We start from the raw sequence: 23,683 nt of genomic DNA, 5'->3' as shown, positions 1-23,683 counted from the left end.
ACAAAACAATTTATTAACAAATAAATTTTTTTGGAATTTAAATTTAAATAGATTTAGCTTTTATGCCATGGCTTCATACCCCATGAGGCTTTCTGGCTGTTTTGAAAAAGTTCTAGTAAAAGCGTTTTGTAATTATCTGATATTTTGTGTTTAGTTAAGTTGTTGTTAATATAACTGCTTTTGTATGTGACACCTGGTTGCTACGCTGACAAGGTGATGGAAAGGTTCTATTCATCAGTTGGTCTGTTTAGAGACTAGCTCTAAGGAGTTGAGAGTGCTGTTGTTTTGCTCTTGTTTTGGCGTGGGTTACTTACAGCCTACAGTAGCCCTTGAGTTCAGAGCAGCGACAACAACCAAAACAACCAGAGGAAATTTGTTTTTTGTAAGTTTTCTTAGAACATAACACTACAATATATTATGAAAAACATACTTTGAATTATATAAAAAGAAAAAACAATACTGATTTGGTATTATTTATTTATTTGCAGCTTGACAGAACAAATCGAGGCGGCCTACGGCTTGTACCTTTACACTGGAGGAGAGCACATGATCTGACAGTTGGTATTATGTATTTCAGAGCATACAAAAATCAATATTGGTCTAGCCATAGCTCTATGAAAAGTGTAAATGTAATAAAAGCCTGCTGTTGTAGGTGTGATAAACGCAAAAATAAATAAAAGAACAAATAAATAAATAATAATACGCTGTGTGGTTACTTTGTCAGTATTTCCAATTCTAACTCCTGAATCATCACAAACATGTACAATATTTACACAGAACGTTCCACTGATGGATTTAGACCCTGTTTTTTCAGCCTGTAAATGTCATAGTTGACTCTGTGAATACAAAATACTGAGTTCCTTGCGTATTTTTTAGCAGTACAAAAACACTAACCAAAAACAACAGATGGCAGCGACTGGATTGTGGAATAATCTACTGAGTGGCTTGAGTGTTGAAAGGCAAAAAATGTGAAGACTTTTGATCATGTCCCAGAGTTAATTATATTACAGTGGAGAGGAAGGTGAAACAGGTTTAAATTTGCAATCCCACAATGCACAGGGCCAGGAGCAACAAAGGTACCATGCTCAAAGTGGGTGTTGTCATTGTAGCTGCACCTAAAAATGTAAGAAAAAAAACATGTAATTAGATTCAAAGATGATTGACTATTTCATAATTTAAATAGTCTGTTACAGAACTGCACCCACTATGTTGTTGTTATGTTATAGACATCTATGGAAGCCCGTTTCCGCCATGAAAAAAAAAATAAAAGCCCCACAGAAAGTCGAAATTACGAGTTTTAAACTCGTAATTATGAGTTTAAAACTCGTAATTATGAGTTTAAAACTCGTAATTATGAGTTTAAAACTCGTAATTATGAGTTTAAAACTCGTAATTATGAGTTTAAAACTCGTAATTACGAGTTTAAAACTCGTAATTTCGACTTTTAAAACTACTAATTATGAGTTTAAAACTCGTAATTATGAGTTTTAAAACTACTAATTATGAGTTTATAACTCGTAATTTTGGGAATGTAACATTTACAAAAAGTGAACCTCATCAATTTTGATTAAATGAATTTGGTATTTTAATAATTTCCTCAATAAACCAGCGGGGTTGTGACCAGCTGGCACTCTGCTCAGACCAGGAAAACGAGCGCTCACAGACACAGAGCACAGCTCATGAGTGGTCAGAACAGCACTCAGGGCCCACTGATTTGTTCAAGACGCCAGAAACTTTACTGGAGCTTAATTTATTCATTTTTTAAAAGTATGTAGGTGATAAACATAACAGTCCTCCTCCTGTCTCCTCTGCTCTGTACACTCAGTTGCAGTGTGCTACAAGCTCAATTAAGACTTTAAAAGTTCAAATTACGAGTTTTAAACTCATAATTAGTAGTTTTAAAACTCATAATTACGAGTTTTAAACTCATAATTAGTAGTTTTAAAAGTCGAAATTACGAGTTTTAAACTCGTAATTACGAGTTTTAAACTCATAATTACGAGTTTTAAACTCATAATTACGAGTTTTAAACTCATAATTACGAGTTTTAAACTCATAATTACGAGTTTAAAACTCGTAATTTCGACTTTCTGTGGGGCTTTTATTTTTTTTTTCATGGCGGAAACGGGCTTCCATAGACATCAGATTATTTTTTTTTTTTTTTTTTTTCAAAAGTCTTAAGTGCACATCACAAGCTAGATACAATTCAGATAGAATACAGATAGAATAATTGTTTACTAATCAACTAATACAAAATAATAGTTGGTTACCAGTGGTGGAACCTAACAAAGTAAAAGTAGTAATGTACTGTACTTAAGTAGAAATTTTGGTTATCTGTACTTTACTGAAGTAAAGAAAGTACAGTTTAAAGCGGATACTTTTTAATTTTACAGAACAGAACTGAAAAGTAAAAGTATTTTTATTATAGTTTGAGACATTCATAGTCTGAGCAAACTAAATTAAACAAATAAAAACAGCCAGAAAAAACAAAACAAAAAAACAATGGGTTCAATTGTTTCTGTTTAACAAAATTCTGCACAAATCAATTACTACATTTAAAGATTTAAAGACCTCAAAATACTTTTTACTCTTTAAACAGGTATTTTTACACTTTTATTTAAGTATTTTTTCATGTGATACTGAGTAAATTGAGTACTTCTTCCACTACTGTTATTAACAACATTGATCTGGCGTTACTTGGTGTCTTAAGTGAACACATATTTTACCTAATAGATGAATCATTCTGACAGGGCCGTCTCCTCCTTCATATCGTCCACGCACCAACAGCTCATAGTCTCCGAGCTGAGGCATCGGGAAGTCCATGAAGTGCCAACCTGTGACATACACTTTCCCATAGATGTAGCCTGTCTTCCTGAACAAAACCTACAAAAAAAAGTATTGCAATTAGTGGTACAATAAGAAAACAGTTCAATAGTAAATGTATGCTATGATGTTCAACCTTGTAATAGAGGGGGAAGGAGTAGTTTCCAAAAATATCATATGTGACGTGATCCCACCAAACGTACAGCCACATTCCAGTCCAGGAGATCCAGCGCCACACTCTAGGAGCCTCGGGAGGTGCTGGACAAGACAAAATTAATAAAACAGGGTCATAGAATATATTATATTTTTGAGCGATCATGAATTTAGTTTATTTGCAAATATACCACTATTAAACTTATGTCAGAATTGCTTTTCTGTAATTATGATATTAATTATGTAATACCCACCTCCTTTTATGTATGTTTTATTATTGATATGCACTGTAGTTTGGAGCAGGGGTTAGAGTTTGGATGAAGAAATTGGGCTATTAAACTGTACCGATTAAGATCTTTCTAGTTCATGTTAGTTAAGTCAATATTATTTTTGAAAAGAAACCAAAATTTAAATCGACATATCATGTATTGTGATTTTTTTTTGCAATATCACCTGGCTAGAGCCTAAATATTTAACGCAATAGTGAGTTATATATATGGAGATCTTCAAACCAACCACATTTTTCACCCCTATGATCCCACTGGTCTTACGCGCTCTCTTGGTGAACATCTCGCAGTGCTCCCCCGGTGGTCCCAGCCCGGCTCCGTTAAATGATCGTACTTCAATGAGATAGTGGGAGTCTGGCTGCATGTTCTCCAGTCGGGTTTGGTTAACGTGAGCTGGGACAAATATTCGGTTGGCCCCCGGCTCTGGGTCGTCATACTTTCTCCAGTATTTGACCTGGTACCCCTCGATGTACTGCTGCAGGCCAGTCCCAGTGTCCACCACCGGGAGCCACCACACCAAAGCCTCTGTGGAGGATACGGGCCGGGCGTACACATCGGTTGGAGGCTCTATTGGGACTGTATAAATTGTAGAACATATCAGGATTAGGGTTAATAGGCTTGAATGTATTCCAGGATCATTTTAAGTGCATTCATATTTCCCTGAATACTACTTGGCAGGCGAGTAGATGAGGGGACAAAGAGGTCTGTTATCCAGGGGCCCAGGGTCTTAGGAGCCCAGAATTAGACCCATATCCTATTAATTTATATTGGAGAGGGGCATGAAGAATATAGGCGTAAAGAAATAAAATCTGATAGCTTCAACATTAATTTGACATTATTTATTTTATATTATTAGTATATAACTTTTGTTTCGAATTATGGTTATAGTTATAGAATTACCTATAAATCATGTCATCTTGAAATAAAAAAAAAAGAAAACAAATCTTGGAAAACGGAACTGTACATGAGATATTTATCAAAATGACTGTAGTGAAATAGCTAGTCTAATCATATGTAGTTTTTAGTTATTTTGAATAAATTTTTTGTTTGCTACAATTCCATATGTGTTCATTCATAGATCTGATGCTTTCAGTGACTATCTATATTGTAAATAATCATGAAAAGAAAAAGAAAAATAAATGAAAAAGTGTGTAGAAACTTTTTCCTGATAGTGTATTTTAACCCTCACCATCTCGTGGGTAGTAGATGATCGTGGTAAGGCTGTAGGGGCCACTTCCTTTCACATTAAAACACTTGATTTTGACCTGGAACTCCCGCACCTGGAAGTCCTCGTCTGTGGGAATAAAATAAGAGTCCCTGTGCACATGCCTCCTCGTCTCTGGGTCCGAGATCGTCTCATACCACCAGTCGTACGCGTTATGGGGTTTGTACGCCAAAATGTAGCCAAACTTCTTTCCATAGAAATACCAGGGCTGAACAGGCTGGGAATTAAATGATAAAAACAGATAAAAAAGGGCCCATATTCTGCTAATTTCTAATCCATGTTATAATGTTTCCTCATCACAAACATACCTGGAGTTGTGTTATGTTTCATTCACATATGTTTAAAATACAGACTTCTTCTCTCAAACAGAAAACACTCTCTTCCACCTTGTGACGGAATGTGGTAATACAGGAAGTGCTCCACTGTGTTTTTAAACTACATACACCTTCACTAGAATCATTTGGATAATTTCAGCCCTGGAATCCCTAATTTCTACTGAACAAAAGATAAAAGGTAGCTGTTAAGTTGAAAACTAGGGGGAACAGAGCATTTTAAGCTTTGGAGATGGAGACAGACAAATAATGCAGGATTACTGAAACATGTGTGAATTAAACTAAACTTCAGGTATGTTTCTGAGGAGGTAACAGCATTCTAAAATTGTTCAAAGTTCACAGGAATCTATTTTGCACAAAATTGGACCTTTAATAATGACTTCATGATTCAACTCTATGCTAGAGGTGAGTGGTAAGATATTCATTTTGAGTTAGCAAGCTGCAACAGTTACTCAGGTATGTCACTGACAAAAATGGCCTATAATTCATCAATACGGTTTAAATACCAGTAAAGTTTCAAGTAAGAAGGTACATACTGTCCATGTGATAACAATCTCTCCATTTCTTCCTCCATAACCAGCAACATCAGTAGGGGACACAACAGGAGCTGAAAAAAAAAATCAAACTTTTTATTAAATAATTATCAAAAAAGCATGATTGGAATTGGACCACAGAGCATGACAAACTGCCGTCCTAACTTGCGGAACACATCTCGTCCCAAAAATATGTTTCTCAGCCCTCTTTTTTTCTATTTTTTTTACTTGTAAGCTGCCATGTCTGTTTTGACACAAACAGACCATCTGCCTGTCAACCATGCCCTTCTGAAATTGGGGACACAGAATAAGTTTCCAGATCCATATATCTTTGCAAAGTTTTGTCAAAGTATGTGGTTTTGCCTAGCCAGGTAAGTATTTTCCACTGAAATCTTGCATTGTATTGTATTTTGTGTTGTCTTGCTTTAAGCTTACGTGCGTCCCAGGTCTTGATCTTGAGTGAGGGAATACTGGCCTCTCCGGCTCCATACTCATTGTGGGCTATGATCCTAAACTGGTACTCCATCCAGGGGTACAGGTCTGTCACATCAGCCTTCTCCATAGAGCCATCAATCACTGTGGGGGCTAAAAGTAAAAGTGGTAAACAGATCATTACAAGACTGTGCAAGAATACTTCTCATCAACTAGTATGAATGGTGCTTCAAGTAACAGTGTTTGCCATATGGCAGATTGGGATCTAAAAGTGTACTGCACAAGAACGCTGAAGCCATATATATTTTATTGTACTATTAAAAAAATAAATAAAATGTAAATGTAAGTTTTCTACAGACATGTTATTGCTTTTCCTGGAATGTTCCACATTATAGTATGTAACAGTGGTAGAAGCGAACAAAGTAAAAGTAGTAAAGTACTTAAGTAAAATTTTTAGGTAACTGTACTTTAAAGTACATTTTAAACTACAAATGTACTTCACTACATTTGAGAGAATTTATCTGTACTTTCTACTCCACACTTGACTGAAAAGTTAAAGTATTTTTTTATTATTGTCTGAGACCTGCTGAAAAGTCTGTGGGGTTTATTTTTAACACAATCATAGTTTGAGCAAAAAAAAACAAAACAAATAAAAACAACCAGAAAAAAAAAATGTTTCTATTGAACAAACTTCACCACAAATCTGTATCAAAATCACTAAATTTGCAGCTTTATTAGAACTCAAAAAATGTAAAACATTTATCAATATAACATTTAACGGACAGACCCCCTACCAAAAAAGTAACATAGTACACCTTTAACCTTTAACCTCACAGTAAAATCAGCTCAGAGCCATGGGACTTACAATGAGAAATTTGAGTGCACCATCTTGTGGCTGGATGAGGTACTTACAGGTACTGGCGTTCCTCCAGTCATCGTCATACAGAGCCCAGAAAAACCTGGTCTGGATGGTGTAGTGTGTGATGGGACTGTTATGTTCTGCTCCTTTAGTCCACACAAGCTTCACCCAAGAGTCTCCAATCTCTTCAACCCTGATCACACCTGGAGGCCCGGGTTTACCTGGGAAAAAGGACAAATAAGTGATATGAACAGAGGCTAAGGATTCAAAAGTACATTTTAAGTGTAAGATATGTCAGAGAAAAATGCTTGTTTAAGAGTTTAATAGATAAACTGTGTAAATATGTCTGTACTGGTGCCTCTCTGTAATCTCGCTTCTGCCACTCAACCAGTTGCTAAAACATTCTTGTTTCTTGCAGTATAAGTAATTAACAAATCAAAAATTGTGGGGCCAAAATTGTCAACTGAACCAATTACAGTACATGATTTTAAAATCTTGTCTCATCCTCGTGGACCAAATAACGTGTCTTGTCTTGTGAGAATAGTGTCTTGTCCCACCGCTAACATTAATTACATGTGTGAAAAAATAATTTGCAGTGTGATGTCGTACATAATGTAATCTACACAAGCCCATAGGACTCTCTGCACTCCTGAGACAATATACTTCCTTGGTGTTGAAAAAACATTTGACAATGTATAAAAAGCCTGCAAATAGTAAGTAAAGTAGTAATACCAACCAACAACTTTAAGATCAGCATATGCAGAGTCACTGTCTACCACAGTCTGTGCTGTGCAGGCATAGCGCCCCCTATGCCACACCTGGGCATTCTTTATCCTCAGGTCTCCAACTCCATCCTCTGCCTGATTTATATGAATAACAAAAAGGTCAGTCAGAAATAAGAACGAGTATATATATATAGAAATAAGAACGAATATATATATATATATATATATATATATATATATATATATATATATATATATATATATATATATATATATATATATATATATATATATATATATATATATATATATATATATATATATATATATATATATATATATATATATATATAACGAATATATTGTTATAAGTTGTCAAAAAAAGATTATGTTCCTTATTTTCTAATGATTGAATAAACAAATGCAGTTCTGTACCATGACACGTTCATAGTGCTGCCACTCTAGACTGAAGTCAATGATCCTGAAGTCTACGGACCAGATGAAGGTGATGTCCAGCATAGGGTCGTATGAAGCGGAGCACCTCAGAATGATGTCATCCCCCACCCGCACCTCTGAGTCCTCAGGCACCACGGTCAGACTCGTGGCCTCTGGAAACAATAGACGGAAGGTAGAGACATTAGATCAGCTATCAATTTATCTTAATCCCTACATATATAACTACAGTTATTTTATATTTTTTTCAGATTACATTGAAAAAAATAATAACAATATTTTTGCAATGTTTTCATTAATATTTATCATACATTGCTCTTTTTTCTTATTTGGACTTAAAGGGAACTTACTAATATTTGCATGTAAAATATAATAATTATTAATAAATAAATGTACATAACTAAAGAAAAGAAGACAAAATAATTCTAAAAACATTCTTCAGGCCTACAATATTTAATACAGGTGGGGGCCAGTAAAATTACTATTGTATAATCATTTCTGATTTCTGAAGGATGAGTTAATAGGCCTATTTGCAGATAGAAAACACCAAGTAATCAACAAATACAACTCTTTTTTTTTTTGCCTCCTATCTCTTTTACATAGTTTCTGAATCAATATGTAATGTGTAATATTTTCAACAGACTGACCTGTGATAGTGAGATATCCAGTGCTGTTGCCTTTTCCCCTGTCGTTTTCAGCAAAGCAGGTGTAAAATCCCTCATCATTTTTAGTAGCATTCAGTATCTCCAGTGTCCCATCGAACATGATAGAAATACTGCATAGAAAACATATGCTCACTCAGTACAAATCCACTATTGTATTGCAGTATATATTTGTGAACACAGCACCGTGAGTTGTTGAAGAGCAGTTCTTTGCCCTTGGTCCAGGTGAAGCGAGGTCTGGGGGCCGCTCTGGGTTTACACTCGATCAGCACACGGCCGTCTTTAGCCCCCAACAGCTGCTTCTTCACCGGGTTAAACTCAAATGTCGGGGCGCAGGCTGGAGAGGAAGCATCACAAGTAGTCTTCATTAATGTACTGTGTTTCTGACCCTCACCTGTCTCAAATGTGTAGTTAGATAACCCTGCAAGATAACTTTTGATCTGTAGTACTGCACATCACTATGGAGGTCAGCACTTCGAAGCCCACCGTGGTTCCATCCCATTAAGTTTTCCCACAGACAAATTTCAAATATTTAAGTTTAAAGGCATGAGAAAGGTGGTAAGTAATGTTCATAACAATCCGAAAAACTGATTTTAAATTTGGGTTTAACTCTGAGTTTAAGTTTCATAATTGTAGAATTTGCTGTCATTAGTTAGCATATAGCACTTACCAATCACCCTTAGCTCAGCATTAGCATATTTAATCCCCCAGTAGTTTTCAGCAATGCACTGATACATCCCTGAGTCATCAAAGGTCAGACTGGAAAACTTCAGCTCTCCTTTTCCATACTGCACAAAACAGAACAGTGAATAGAAAACAATAACACAACACACAGTGCATATATACTGGATGGATACACCTCTGAACAGAGCCCATGAAGCAGATACACGCCTGGTGGAGGGTGCCCTCAACCCCTGCAAAGGCTCCATACCCTTGCAGGTGTAAGTCAAGGAGATGGCTTCAACAATCCATTGAAAAAGACTGGATATTGGTTTGCCCGAATATGGAGAAGCCCATGACATGAGCAACTAATCTGCCTTTCTAAGGCCAGGTGTTCTGCCAACATACACTCACATCGCCTAGACAGGGCAAATGGAGTGAAGTTGATGCTCCTTGGAGGAGAAAGACAGGATAGAAAGCTAAAGTAGTTAAGCCGTATCCACCTTTGGCAGAAAGGTTGGGTTAGGGTACTGGTACACCGAGGGGCAAAGTGCAAACAGGTTGGGCTAACTGACAAGCCAGCACTTCGCAGACGTCAAAGCAAGAAGCAAAATTGTCTTTAAAGCAGCATATTTCAAGGAAACAGCCTCCAAGGGCTCAAAGGGGTGAAAACAAAGCACATCCAGCATGACGCACAGATCCCACAGGGGAACCAGGGGTTTAACCACGATAAAAAGACAGACTAGGGGATGTTGACCTACTGCCTTGTCTCTAACACCACATGGCAGGATGATATGGCGGGTAAATAGACCTTGATTGTAGAGAAAGCCTTACGCTTGTCCACCAACTGTTGTAGAAAGCAGAAAGAGCCACAGAAGAGACACAGAAATGATCTGTCTGGCCTCACACCACTCTCCAAACACACTTGCAGTTAGGGTTAGAGATAGGACCCTGGTGCGGCTCCACATAATTATCGTCTGCGCCAGTCTGTGCAGCCACAGTGAGTGTGTGCTCCCTGGCGATTGATGTATAGGACCGTGATCTCATTGTCTGTTTTGTGTTGAAAATGTAGGAAAAGTTTTAGGGCAAGAAATACACCCTAAGGTTCCAGCACATTGATTGGTCCCAGATACTGTTCACTGTCCTGACCTCTCTTCGGAACCAGGAAATAACAAGAGAAAAAAACCTCGCTGATACAGGGTCTGGTACAGGGCACATTGCTTGTTCGTTTAACAGAGATGTGACCTTGCCCTCCAAGAATCAAGCTGCATCTCCTTTGGCCGCTCAGACCAGCATGCTTTTGAAAGTGTGTGGTTTCATAGCATATTGAAGCCTGTATCCCCAGTCAATGATCGCAAGAATCCATGGATGTGTTGCGCATGCACACCACTGGGAAGCAAGTGGCCCCATGAAAGTCCCCAGTGGCGTCACTCCCCTGCCAGGTGTAATGACACCTGCCTAAGAAAGAGTGTGATCTCTCTCTTGTGGCAAAGCCTGGAGAGAATTCAAACTAAATTAAATTATCTTTTGTGAAAGAGAGCTCACCCCTAGCCCATGGCCCTGATGTGAATGTAAAAGCTTTATGTTGGAAAAGCATGCACTGGACGAGAAGGCTGTTTGTGAGGCAGACATAATTTGAAGGCTGCACTTTTTTTACTTGTTAAACAGAAAACTGGCCTGAAGCACTGAGGCCAGTTAGCAAGAATGATTACAGTAAGGAGGAGGCCGACTGTATCGTGAGAGTGGGCGGAGCCCAAGATTCTGTTGTCCCGTCTGTCAGAGACAGATGTGGTGCAAGTGGAGCTTCCGTGGCTGGTCACGCCCAGGGAGATTCCCTTTGCAAAACACTGGACAATATTGGAAAAAGAACTCATACCATGTATCCATCCTTGTACCAGCGGATAAATGGGTAGGGCTTTCCAGCTGCTACACAGCGCATGGTGTGTTCTGAGCCAATGTCTTTTTGAGTGTTGTTGATGGTTTCGGCCCATTCAGGAGCAGCTAAAATAGAATCAAACAATTATAAATAATTACACATTTTTCTACTGTCTTGTACTTGTATACTTTAGGCAACACATGCTCACGTCTAGCTTTTTCAGTTCTTGTATCACATTAAACATAATTTTTTTTGTATCTGCCACAAACCAACCAGTGCTGATTTTTTTCTTAAACATGACCATGTTTCCTGATATATTCCTGTAGAAAATACAACATTCATTTATTTTCCTAACCCTTAACCAATACCCTACCTGAACCAATATGAACAATGACACAAATCTAGACAGAATTGGTAACACAGTACCCTGACTTATGAATAAAATAAACTAAAAACAAATAAATCATTGTAATATTTTTACTTGGTACTTACACTCAACATAGAGCCAGGCTTTGTGGTAGTCCTTTCCTTTAGTGTTAATGGCCTCACAGTCGTATCCTCCCACATCTTCATACTGTACATTATAAAGGTGAAGGACAGCCCCTGACTCGCTGATTTCATGGTTGGCAGGCAGGTCTGTAGCATCCACTTTTCTCCACACGATATGGGGGATCGGGCTACAGAAATTATATGATTTTATTTAACTATATATATACAGTGGTCCCTCGCTATATCATGGTTCACCTTTTGCAGCCTTGTGTTTCACAGATTTTTTTGTGTGTGATTTTACATATTTTTTTACAGCAAAAGAACGTGCATTGTGTTGTGCGTCCTAATTTGGACTGTAAACCATTGTCAATCAATCTCCGTGCCGTCTCTCCTGTACAGTACAGAATGTGTTCAGCCAAATTGATGTAACCTTTGATTTATTTGACGTATGTTGTTTTATGTATTAACATTTATTTGTGTCATTAGTATTTTGTTTATTACTTTGTACTTATTTTATTAACAATGAATATTATTTATTATATTATGTTGGATACATTATTTACTTTCTTCATAATAATATTGGTTCCTACTTATTGTTGCTGTACATCGCATTTGACAAGAGCACCGATAAAAATGTAACAAGAGTGAACGTGCACAGGGCGCTCACGAGATGAGTTAAGTTATACTCAGATGCGACTTATATGTGAAATTATTAAAATATATAATTTCACATCTTCATGCGTGAGGGCGCTCTAGGCTTGTGTAACACAACCACGCAGAAGAGGAAGCGATGCTTCATCTACTTCTAGAGCAGGCAGAGTTGTTCAGAAGCGACACTGAGGATGAAGAATTGAATGGATTTAGTGATTTGGAGTGAGATCGAGAGTAAATTTGTTAGCTTGTTTTTTATGCTTTAGTTAACTTCCTGTTCTCCAGTTCATCCTTGCTAATGCAAAGTCAATAGAGCAGTATTTAAGAAACACCTGAAAAGTAAAATATAAAGTTTTTGAGTCACCGGTTTGTTTACTGGCAGGCCAAAGTGGTATGTATATTTCCCATGTGTTCATATGGAATTTTTTGCGTATATGTATGCTTATGTTATTTTTTATGTGTTTGCTAGTTCTGTGAACTGTGATGAAGAAGTAAGACCACAGTAAATATCGTGTCTCTCTGTTTGTGGACAAGCCAGCATATATTATGGTTGGGTAGTTATCTGATTAACTGTTAATATCTTATGTCATACCAGACACATAATCAGTTCGTTGTCTATGGCCGTGTTTCAATTCGAGGGCTGCACACTTCGAAGTACCGTTTGAAGTACCATTCGAAGTACCTGGCCAACGAAGGGTAGCCTCTGTCATCCATAAAGGCCGTGCCGAAATGGGACAGGCCTACGTCACGGAGCATACTTCAACTATGCTTACGTTATGTAGCTTACGTTACGTCACCTAGCAACCATGATGGCTGCTGATTATTGAGCTATACAGCTGTTGACTCATGAGCTAAACGTGTAAAATGGACACTAGTAAGGAATTAATCTTTCCCTTTGAATATCCATAGGCAAATATAACGTTCTAGATGATTTTTTTTCCAAATTGTAGCTAGTATTGCATAACTTTAAGAAAATATACCTTTTTTCTCCCATAGAAGAAGTCACGCACGATACATGATGGGATGCACGCTTCGTTCATGTCCGATCTCCATGGAAAAGCTGGAATCGCAGGGCACATTTGTCGGCTGCATTCGTCGGGAGCATTGAAATGGGACAGGCCTTGTCGTGCCGGAAATTACTTACGTGCCCTTCAAATGCAGCTGACGAAGTGTGCAACCGTCGAATTGAGACACGGCCTATGTGTTACGTTAGCATGCTGTACTGTTATTCAGCCTGTTGTTCTCTATTTTATTGTTATTATAACTTGCCTTTAAATATAATAAAATACAGAAAATATGGTATATGTTATGGTATATGTTATTTGCTTACTTTCCAAGAGCAAAGCATTCCAGAGTGATATTAGAGGCCAACATGGCAGTGGTGTCTGGAAACTTCACTCTGATATCGGCAGGGTACTTTCTCTCTTCACCTGTATGGAGAAAAAATATGTCATAAGAAACGACAACCAGATTACTCTTTTTATATATTCTTAGGGAAGTGGACAAATAAAGGCACAACAAAGCAGTGTCAATTATTGCACAGTCCAAGAAAAAAAATATGGTAACCTCATCATTGCCAGACGACAACCTCTGAAATAGCTGCTTTTTGATCCAAAGGGTCAGACTTTGAAATAAGGTTTTTTATAATCATAAATAAATAAAATGAAATTGAAAACAAAAAAACAAAAACTTAATCAGATTAAAAACTGTTTTGTCAAATCGCCCGGTCCACTTTGAGACTATTGTTACTATTCTATTATTTTATTCTATTATAGCACAGGTACAATACCTGTGTAGACACATGGAGAACATGCCATAAGTCAAAAGAACAAAAGAAAAGACAAGAATGAAAGAAAAGGCCCCAGAAATAATTGATCATGGGACATTCTTGCAGGTAGATAGTACTGCTAACCAGCAATGCTTGTGTAGAGTTTTGAGAAAATCTGATAGAAAGGTGTCGTTGCGAATGGAGCTTCACATCAGACATCGTTACCACCAATAGCCAAATACTAATCAGTATATACTTTTTTGTTCTGTGTTGTTACATACCATCTTCAGGTGGTAGAGGGATGAGGGGAATGAATTTGGAGAAAACGCCCTTTCCGATGGTAGGGCTGGAGACAAAGCATGAGTAGTTCCCTGCGTCCTGGGCCTCTACTTTGGCAATGTAAAGGTTTCCTGTTTTCTGTGACACAAATCTGCGGTTGTCTGTAGGCAGGAAGACTGGGAACTCATTGTAGATCCAGCGGTATGTCACCTCCTCTGGAAAGACAGAAGAAATCATCACATTTAGTACTGCAAAATATTTAAAAAATGGGGATGTATTTTTTGTGTTATTCGTGAATAATGAGACATCAAATTCAAAGGACATACGTGGATAGGCTTTTGGAGGGACACAGAGCAGAACGGCACCCTGCCCTTCTTTCACATAAACTGGCTCTCTCTCCTCACCAGCAAACTCTTCTATATCTTAAGCAGAAAAGTAACAAAAAGACTTTATGAGGCATGTGTTGGATATCAAAATCCAACCAAGATACCGCAGCAAGGTTTATTTAAACTCTATGAAATGTGGCAAACACATTTTGTTATATATCTTTTGTTTTGGAGTTCCACCACCTGCTTGTCTTCATGGGGATGTTGTTGCCTTGCCTAGATTGTCCAACAATATGGTATTCACCAATTTGGATTTATTCAATTGCATGTGTTTATAACAGGGAAATATAATAACATCTAGAACAGACACTATGGCCCGCGGGCCACGCACGGCCCTTTTGAGCTTATTAATCCGGCCTGCTGAACGTGACCAAATTATATTAAAATAGGTAAAGGTAAACCTTGTTCAATTTACCTTTCTCCTGTAATGCTAACGTTTCCTCAAAAGGTGGTGCACTTCAGCTACATCAACCTTGTTTGTGTATGTTACTCTCTTATTCTCTTATCAGCCCTTCTGCAAAAATGAGCTAATCAAAGAAAAGAAAAGTGGATAGTGAGCGCCGAGTGTTCAGTACGAAGTGGAAAACAAAATATTTTTCCACTGAAGTCCAATCAAAGGCTGTATGCCCAATATGCTAGGAAACTCATCGCATAGGCTTTAAAATCGAACACACGGGCAGCGACAAACTGCAGCGACGAGCAGCAGCTTGTCACGTCGCACTCTGTTCCAGAGCAGATCGCGAGCCTCCTACACGTCTGATTGGCTGTTTATTTGGAGGGAATTTTGAGATTAATAGCGGTAGATGGGAAAAAGATGCTAAAATTAAATCTCATAAAGTTTTGCTTCATTTGACTAAAATATTACAATTGGTTGCACTCTACAAAACAAAACAAAAAAGCGATCCTGGGTCCACCGTATTCTGCAGCTAATTCTGTTTAATGTAAAAACCTTAAATAAATATATTTTTTTAATGTTGAATCAGTCTTTAATACATTTGGTTATTAGCCTCCATAAATTTATCTGAATTAACAAATTTGCGCATGTTAACTTACCACTCATATTCACCCTGGCACCAACGAGTTCCCAGGCAGCAGCTTTTTTGATATATCTCGGTAGTCTCTTTGAGATGTCAAAAAGAATTGGGAAATCCGACACCGTGAGTATAATTTTCTCCTCCATGATGTTTGTTAAGTGGACAGTGCATTGGCTCGTCAATCAAATTCTCGCTGATTGGCTGTTGTGCAGGCGACAGACATAAAAGTAGAACATTTTTCAACTTTCATTAGTCGACATGCACGAGCGCGAGGTTTTCACGTGCACGACTTTTGCTTATCGTGGAGGTGAGAGAGACGAGGGATTTTCGCAGTGTCGCACAGGTAACATTGAAAATAAATGGAGAGCGAGCGACATCGCTCCCCGTGTGTCGAGCCCATTATTCTGTTCTTATCCATAAAAACAACTTGAAAACAACTTGAAAAACAAGAGCTAGGCTATTTAAAATTACATCTCCATGGAGACCAGCAGATGGTGGAGAAATGCCAAATAGTGCCCCTTTATATCAATATATAATAAAAAGGTGAAAATAAAATGTCAAACACCACTCCTTGCATTGAACAGCAGCCTATCATGACTTTCACATTATAAGGGCTTGATATGCTCACATCCAAACTTGACGCGGGCCTCTTTGCTGATGACGGTGCCGTAGATATTTTTGGCCACACAGATGTAGGTCCCGGCGTGTTTCTTCTGTCGCGGGTTGTTTATGACCAGGTTTCCTCCAACCAAACTGTAGTGCTCATCAGGCTGCTCCATCAGTTTGATCTCCCAGTTATCACGCCTCCATCTTTACACAGAATAACATCACAAAATATAACATGAAGTTTTAGAATGAGGTTTTATAGATTTGCAACCTCACCAAAAAAGGTGTGTCCACATGATATCAAAGTATTTTGACTTGCCCATAGTTAAAGTTTGAGGTGGAGAGCTAATGAGTAATAAGCTGATTTCTTTGCCTTTAAACAGTCATATTGCAGATGTTTGACCTGGTGAATGGTTATTTTGGTACATATTAGGCCAAACAAAAAGTGGCACAGTTCAATGCCCACATGTAAAATGGAGTTGTCAGATGAAAAAAACCTTCAGTAACAATATTAATATGGCAGAATCCTTATCTTTGACAACAATTATAATTTACAACCTTTGTGGAGTTTCTGTTTAGCTATTTCTTTTAAGAATCGAAAATAATGCCCACAGTTACATAGGCCACTGCCATCTATCCAAAACTGTGTCCAAATCAGAACCAACAACGTGAATGTATCAGATATCATCGCAAATTACATCATGTCCTGAGTTTTGATATAGGGTATTACCTGTATGAGGCTGGAGGATTGGCTCTGGCTCTACAGTTCATGGAAATCCTGCCATCTGGAGAGTCCTCAGTGTAGACCACATCCACCGGCTCCTCCTCAAAGATGGGCCCGTAACCAGTGGCATCATCTAATCCATTTAATACAACAGACCTAATTCTATTACCAGAACTAAGAGCAATACATTTTACACAACTGGAAGATGTAACATCACCCACCTCCAAATATTCTTGGCTCATTGAAGAGGACTCCCACTGGAAACATGTTTACATTCAGAAAAGTTTGGATTGGCACACATTGTTTATGATGTTATGTTCTAGCATGAAGTAAAAACTGCATCATTTTGAGACATGTTTTTATTTATTTTAGTTCTACGGGTCCATTTACATTTTGAACCGGCATATGGAGTGTGTTCATTTGATTATTTTGTTGAAACTCAAATGACATTAGTTAATTGAAAGCTTAGGATAAAAAGACTCCAATTTTTGTCACGTCAATATTTGACATATACTTAATTAAGCACTGTAAACCTGAGCTTTTAATAAAGAGTAAATACATCATTTTCTGTCTGAGCTACAATAATTAGAGTTAATTATCTGAAACTAGCCTACAAAGCAATCTGCAAACATCATAAATAAAAGGTATAGAGCTTTTATGTTCTAGTTGTTTACCTTCTCATTCTTTTGGGTGTGGTTAAAATGTGAACAGAAATATTATTAAAACAACTGCCAATCTGATCGCAATCACAAATTTGTCAAATCGTTCAGCCCTAATAAAGCTATGCCACCTAGCCATTATGGTGTACAGTTATATATAACATATAAGAAAAAGGTTGACCTGTTGTTACCTGTAAATGATAATGAAGAAGTGAGGGCCAGTGACAGAAAGATTATAAACGCCATGTCAGTGAGCAGTGTGACTCAAGCCAATTAGAGAGAAGACAGAGGGACAAACAGAAAGGGGACGCAGAGGGAATAGACTGCAGTGATCTGAAAGAGAGAGAGAGGGGAAATAAAATGGACATACCAGTACTTTAGAACCACACAGGACCATGAGTACCACAGAACCACTGTTGTAGATGATATATTCAATAATTAAGCATAACTTCAGATGATATACTGACACATCAAATAGATGAGCTCAGCCCCATAGCTGTTGTCTTTTATTATTTTGTGTTTTAAATGTGTCTTCTGTATGACTTTTATAACCAGCTTTGTGGAAGGAAAAAATTCTGTCACCCACTGGAGCAGACAATTTTTATCTTATACAGCAAATGCTGTCTTTGCCAAAGTTGTCCCAAGAGTGAGATTATTACAGAATATTTTAAGAGATTATTATTTTATCTTTAAAGTGTTGCATTTTAGACTCAACAATAAACTGAAAAACCCTGCTCAAAACAGCCATCAAATAACTGCATCCCCCCTTTTTTATCACTTTCATTTGTGTTTTATCTGTCTTGAACTGTGTGAAGCATCTTTGAATGTCACAAAAAGCACTATACTAGTGTTATGTATAGTAATTATCATTATTGTTGTTGTTGTTGTTGTTGTTGTTGTGTTATTATGAACAATATTTCAAAGAGACAGTTGTCAGAGCAGTCAAGCAAGAGGTCAAGGAACACAGCAGGTGACTAAAACTAAAGCTGTAAAACTGAAAAGTATAAAGAACACAGGCAGAAACGGCACACGTGAAACAATTTCAATTATCAGTACAGTGTTTTCACATGTTCTGCTTGGTGCTAATCCTAGCTCAGATCCTCTTTAGACAGACTACACCAAACTGGGTCAGCAGCACAAGTATTAACTCTACACTCATTGAATGAATATCCAGATCTGTATTATATATATATTTTATATTGTGTTTTAAGGCCTAAAAATAACATGTTGACTTTATGCAGGGAGTGAACAGGAATATGAACATCCTGTTATGTAAGTATTCTTATTTATATACAATGTTGGGAAGTAACTGAATACATGTACCAAGAATATGTATGCAGGATACAAATTTGAGTAACTGTATTCTTGTATTCTCTGTTACTTTTTTCACATTTGGTGGTATTCAGAATACAGTTTTTACACTTTAATTTAGATGCAACTCAATGTAAAAGTATTCTAAGTATTCAGAAAACAGTACTCTGATTAAACCACTGTATACGTACCAAAATAATATTCTTTAACTAAATACATTTTCAAAGTATTCTTCCCATCACTGTTTATATAGTACAGATAGGCCTATATAAAACAGTTTCTACATATTGAAAAGAACAGGGCTTTGCATCCTGTTACAGAATAGCCACTGGTGAAACTGTTAATGATCTGTAATGCACAACTTCTAATATTATAAGAAATTGTTTTGACACGTGACCATTTTGGGAGTCGCCCTTTTATGATGGAGACCTGAAAGTCATCCAGCATCACTTTCGCCCTTGACACACCTTGCATCCTGCATCCACAAACTTAACATCCATAACTGCGTCTCCTTCTTGTGTCTAACCAACTTGACTTTGTCGCAGTCCTATCCCATTACATCCAGACATGCAGACGCAGCCCCTTGCATCATTTGACACTGTGACGACTGAGCAGCACCGCTAGTCTTGCAGTCTGCAATGCGGTACTCCACAGCCGGTCCACTTTAGCCCCACCAGGACGCAAACATGCCCGATTAAAAGATGACAAATCCCACAGACAGCAAGCGCATCTAAACACAGATGACCTACCTTTGGGTTAAAATGATAAATTCAGACTTCAGTCCTCATCATGGTATATTTGGACCGAACCACAACGTCCCAGCACTACCCGGCCCACCAACACCATCCCAGGGAGAAAGTTTCCTATTGGAGGAGAGTGCTGACAGGCACCTCTGGGCGGCGGTGCTCATCTGGCGCGGGATAGTCCATGTCCGAAAGGGGGGGATGGATAGTTCTATTCTGCAATCAAAATGTATATCCTACAAACAGTACACAGCTATACAAATTTTACATGATTTGACACAGTCTTAACAAACCAAATATTACCCAAATATTCTTGTGCAGTATACTCACAACTTTTTATTCACGTGCGTCGCTGTAAATTGTAAATTATCATAACACCAAATCACAAGAAGAAAGAAACGAGAATAACGAGTTAACTAAATAACTTGGATTAGCTATTAAATAACTAGGAATAACTATTTAGGAATAAAAGCTATATCCCAGTACCATCACAAACAAATTATTGTCCAGCACGCACATACTCTCCACGCATGCGCAGAGGAGTACATTAATAATCCATCACAGATTAACTGAGATTTATCCCCAAATCTCATCCTTTTCGCCAGATAAAATATATACGTATAAACAGACACTAGAGGGCATACTTTACACACTTACTTGGTTATGGCCTATGTTTCTAAAAAAATTTTATTTTTCACTCCAAGTACCACCTAAATCTAAGGTAATACTGGGTTTCCTAAATTGCGACTAAACATGGTATAAGATTAACCCTGGGTAAGGTAGTTCTAAAGCATGACTAACCCAAAGGAAGACAGTAATATAAATCTATACAGTTTTTGTCCCCTGTGTACCACCAGGGGCAGCCCATGTGTGACAGTTTGAGAAATATTTCCCTAAACAAAGAACTGAGTCACTGATTTGAAATCCTAAAACCAACATTTATTTAATTTTAACTTAAATTAAATACAAAATAGTTTGCAATATTATACTGTCAAGTAAACAACAATAATGACAGCCTTTCATGCGTCTTGTGTGACTTCAACATTGACCAGAAATCATCATACCATATTAATATAGCCACTATTCATAGAGAGGGCATTCCACTACAGTGTCCCAGTTTTCTCTGCACGCCAGTCTCTTTTTGGAGAAGTTGGTTTGTGACAATACGTTGGACAGTTTAGTCTGAGAAATACCGGGGGTGCAATAATTGTTATAGTCTTCATTAAGAGGTGCAAGCAGAAGTTCTTTGCAGGTGAATCCATATTGTTGATACCTTACAGGCTAAAGAGTTGAGCTGGGAATAGTATCTGACAAGTTCAAAGTATAAAAGAGAATTAAATAAACTAAAACACAGCAAATAAAATGTCCAAACTGCAAATATTCTCATCGCACACAACCAATTTGTCAAAAATATTACCTATAATGCAGCAGGGTTGACTGAGGTCTCACACTCAGACCTCAACACGCTCAGTTCAAGCCTTTATTTACAAAATACAACAAGAATATTATCTACATGGTGAAAGCAGACACATCATAAACCTAAAACTTGATGCAAGTTATGGTAACATAATCATACAATGGTTTTCTTGAAAATTAAGTATCCATTTGAGACTGACACACAACTGCTGGAAAAAATATGGTTAGTGCTAAATAGTTGGCTCCGCAGGGACTGGAGTGATGGCGTAGCTCTGGGTTCCATGGTAATGTGTAAACTTTTGTGGCTATGAACTGAACCTAAACTGTTTATTCTTGACCATTTTATTATTTGGTGTAAGCTGACATAAGATAAGTATGTTACAAACTGTTGATTTTATTGTTGTTATTTATTTATTTATTTTGTATTATATACTATAACATAAACCCACCTCTTCTCCCTGGTATTTAGTTCTAGCTAGGTGGTATATCTTGCTATTTTATTGTCATTTGCCTGTGTTGCATTACCTATATATTTGTTTTTTGTTTACTTTTGTGTGAACCACTTTGGGCAGCTCAAGTTGTATTTAAATGTGTCATATAAATACAAGTGAAATGAACTGAAACCTTAACCATAACCTGTTTCCAAACCTTAATTAGGGTTAAGGGCTAAAATATCAATATTGTGGACTGTTGTAACGGTATATATATATATATATATATATATATATATATATATATATATATATATATATATATATATATATATATATATATATATATATATATCATGAGACCATTCAACTGTGTGTTTTGTTAGAGAAACGACACATATTAAGAGTGTTAGTGTTTTACCAAAGAAATACTGTTTTAAAAATGTACTTAGTTATTAAAAATAGTGGTATATGGACTGTATAGAAAAAAATCATTAGGGACCTTGTGACTCCCAGCCCTATTAATTACACAATCTTGTTTTTAACCTTCCTCACTTCCAATAGCCAATCACAACAGACTGTCCCTCCAGAGCATACTATCTAGCACCAACCAAAGCGAATCAAGTCACGCACGCTATAATACGTTAGCATGCATGTGTCCACTCATTCACACAAGCTTCATTCAGTTACAGGTATAAAACCCACAGAGTGCTGCTGTACACTGCCTCAGTGTACCGTGACATACATAGATATAAGGTTAGATGCATAAATCAAAGTCATTAGTGAGCTTACTGGTATCACTTCAGAATAACTACATTTTTAATAGCATGAACAGAGTTAATTAACAAAGAAGAAATTGTTTATTAAGAATGATTCAGGTTTAGTAAGAAGTTAATTAATACTCCAAACCAGTGTTTCTCAAGCTGTGGAATGCAGCTCCTTCAGGTGGTACTTGGAGAGTTATGTGGGTTTGCCGAATTTAGAGTTTATTTTATCCATCTTTTTGTCCTGTAGTGGAAATTATGCAGTTCACTTTTAAACCTGATTCAGCTCTAGTTTAGGCCTAGAATAGAGCTGTTATATACTTGATTTAGATCTGGTAGTACTTGGAAAGCCAAATGTTTTCTTTGGTGGTGCTTAGTGTGAAAAGTTTGAGAATCGCTGCCATATACTCCTAACTTGAATTTCTTCATTATAAATTAGGTCTTTGTTCATGCATTACTAAGGGTAACTAAGGTGCAGTTATTATAAAGTGGTACCAGTTTACCATTTGGAGAGAAACAAGCAACATTTTCATTCACAAAAAAATAACATAACACTTGATTCCACATTCAGTTTCAATATCCAACAGCCTTCGCTTAGCGCCTAAGTGCTACCATTAGAGGAAGTTCTCATACCATTATTCACACTAATATGCAGCCTGCTTCCTGTTGGCAGTTACCTGGTAGGTTGGCAGTAGTTAGTCTCCTCTTTGGATGAACATATGGGAGGAGATAAATGAGACATGAACCTCCTTAACGTCTATGATGCCTTCTCAGTCCTTGTCTCACAGCCTACACATATCTGCATATTTAGTTTAGTTTTCTGCAGTCAGTAGATGTTGTGGTAATGTGATTGTTGACCACGGTCACACATGTCTTGCGCTATACCTGTTTTTCAAAAGTATTTGGCAACTTCATACCTATTAGCCAAAATGCGTGTATTTTTATTTATGCAATCTATATGCCTTTAAAGGTGCACCATGTAACTTTTTTCTGAGAAAATATGTTATTGTTTTGCCGGAAATGTTCCACTGTAAGATAATTAACATGTTTATCTCCATGTAGACAAGTAAGTGACACTGAAAGGCCAAGTTACACGTATGATCACACACACAGTAAGAATGCATGTGTTTTAGCAATGGTAACAACTGTAATTGAATCAAAAGCAAAAATAGATTAATTTAATGCCACATTGCGGAACATTCCAGACGAAAATGTAACACCTCTTTGTAGACAAGCAGACCACCAGGAAAGTTACATATTGCAGCTTTAAGATTGACCCTAGTTTAATCCATATTTAAGCCTAGTTTAGTCCTAATGTAGACTTGGTTTGGCCTTGTTCTAAAACTGGTTTAGTCCTGGTTTTATCCAGTCTCAGTGAACCAGTGACAACATCACATCACCT

General features: G+C 37.3%; 1 protein-coding gene across 1 annotated transcript; it reads right to left on the bottom strand.

Moving 5' to 3' along the window:
• Positions 1–484: 484 nt before the first annotated feature.
• cntn1b (contactin 1b) lies at positions 485–19,776 on the bottom strand. Its single transcript, XM_033989078.2, has 23 exons — positions 19,677–19,776; positions 17,808–17,949; positions 17,179–17,214; positions 16,964–17,090; positions 16,256–16,437; positions 14,534–14,629; positions 14,210–14,422; positions 13,491–13,590; positions 11,513–11,697; positions 11,021–11,145; positions 9,155–9,272; positions 8,671–8,821; positions 8,470–8,597; positions 7,805–7,977; positions 7,381–7,504; positions 6,698–6,865; positions 5,789–5,938; positions 5,357–5,427; positions 4,453–4,705; positions 3,528–3,839; positions 2,960–3,081; positions 2,727–2,883; positions 485–1,115 (listed from the first exon to the last, which is right to left on the bottom strand). Exons 2-23 carry the CDS (start codon positions 17,860–17,862, stop codon positions 1,033–1,035), a joined length of 3,129 nt encoding a protein of 1,042 aa, XP_033844969.1. The 5' UTR covers positions 17,863–17,949; positions 19,677–19,776; the 3' UTR covers positions 485–1,032.
• Positions 19,777–23,683: the final 3,907 nt, after the last annotated feature.

This window comes from Periophthalmus magnuspinnatus, chromosome 23 (assembly GCF_009829125.3).
Source record: "Periophthalmus magnuspinnatus isolate fPerMag1 chromosome 23, fPerMag1.2.pri, whole genome shotgun sequence".
Taxonomy (NCBI): domain Eukaryota; kingdom Metazoa; phylum Chordata; class Actinopteri; order Gobiiformes; family Gobiidae; genus Periophthalmus; species Periophthalmus magnuspinnatus.
Note: the sequence above shows the minus strand (reverse complement) of the source record. Positions and strands in the feature narration are given on the sequence as shown.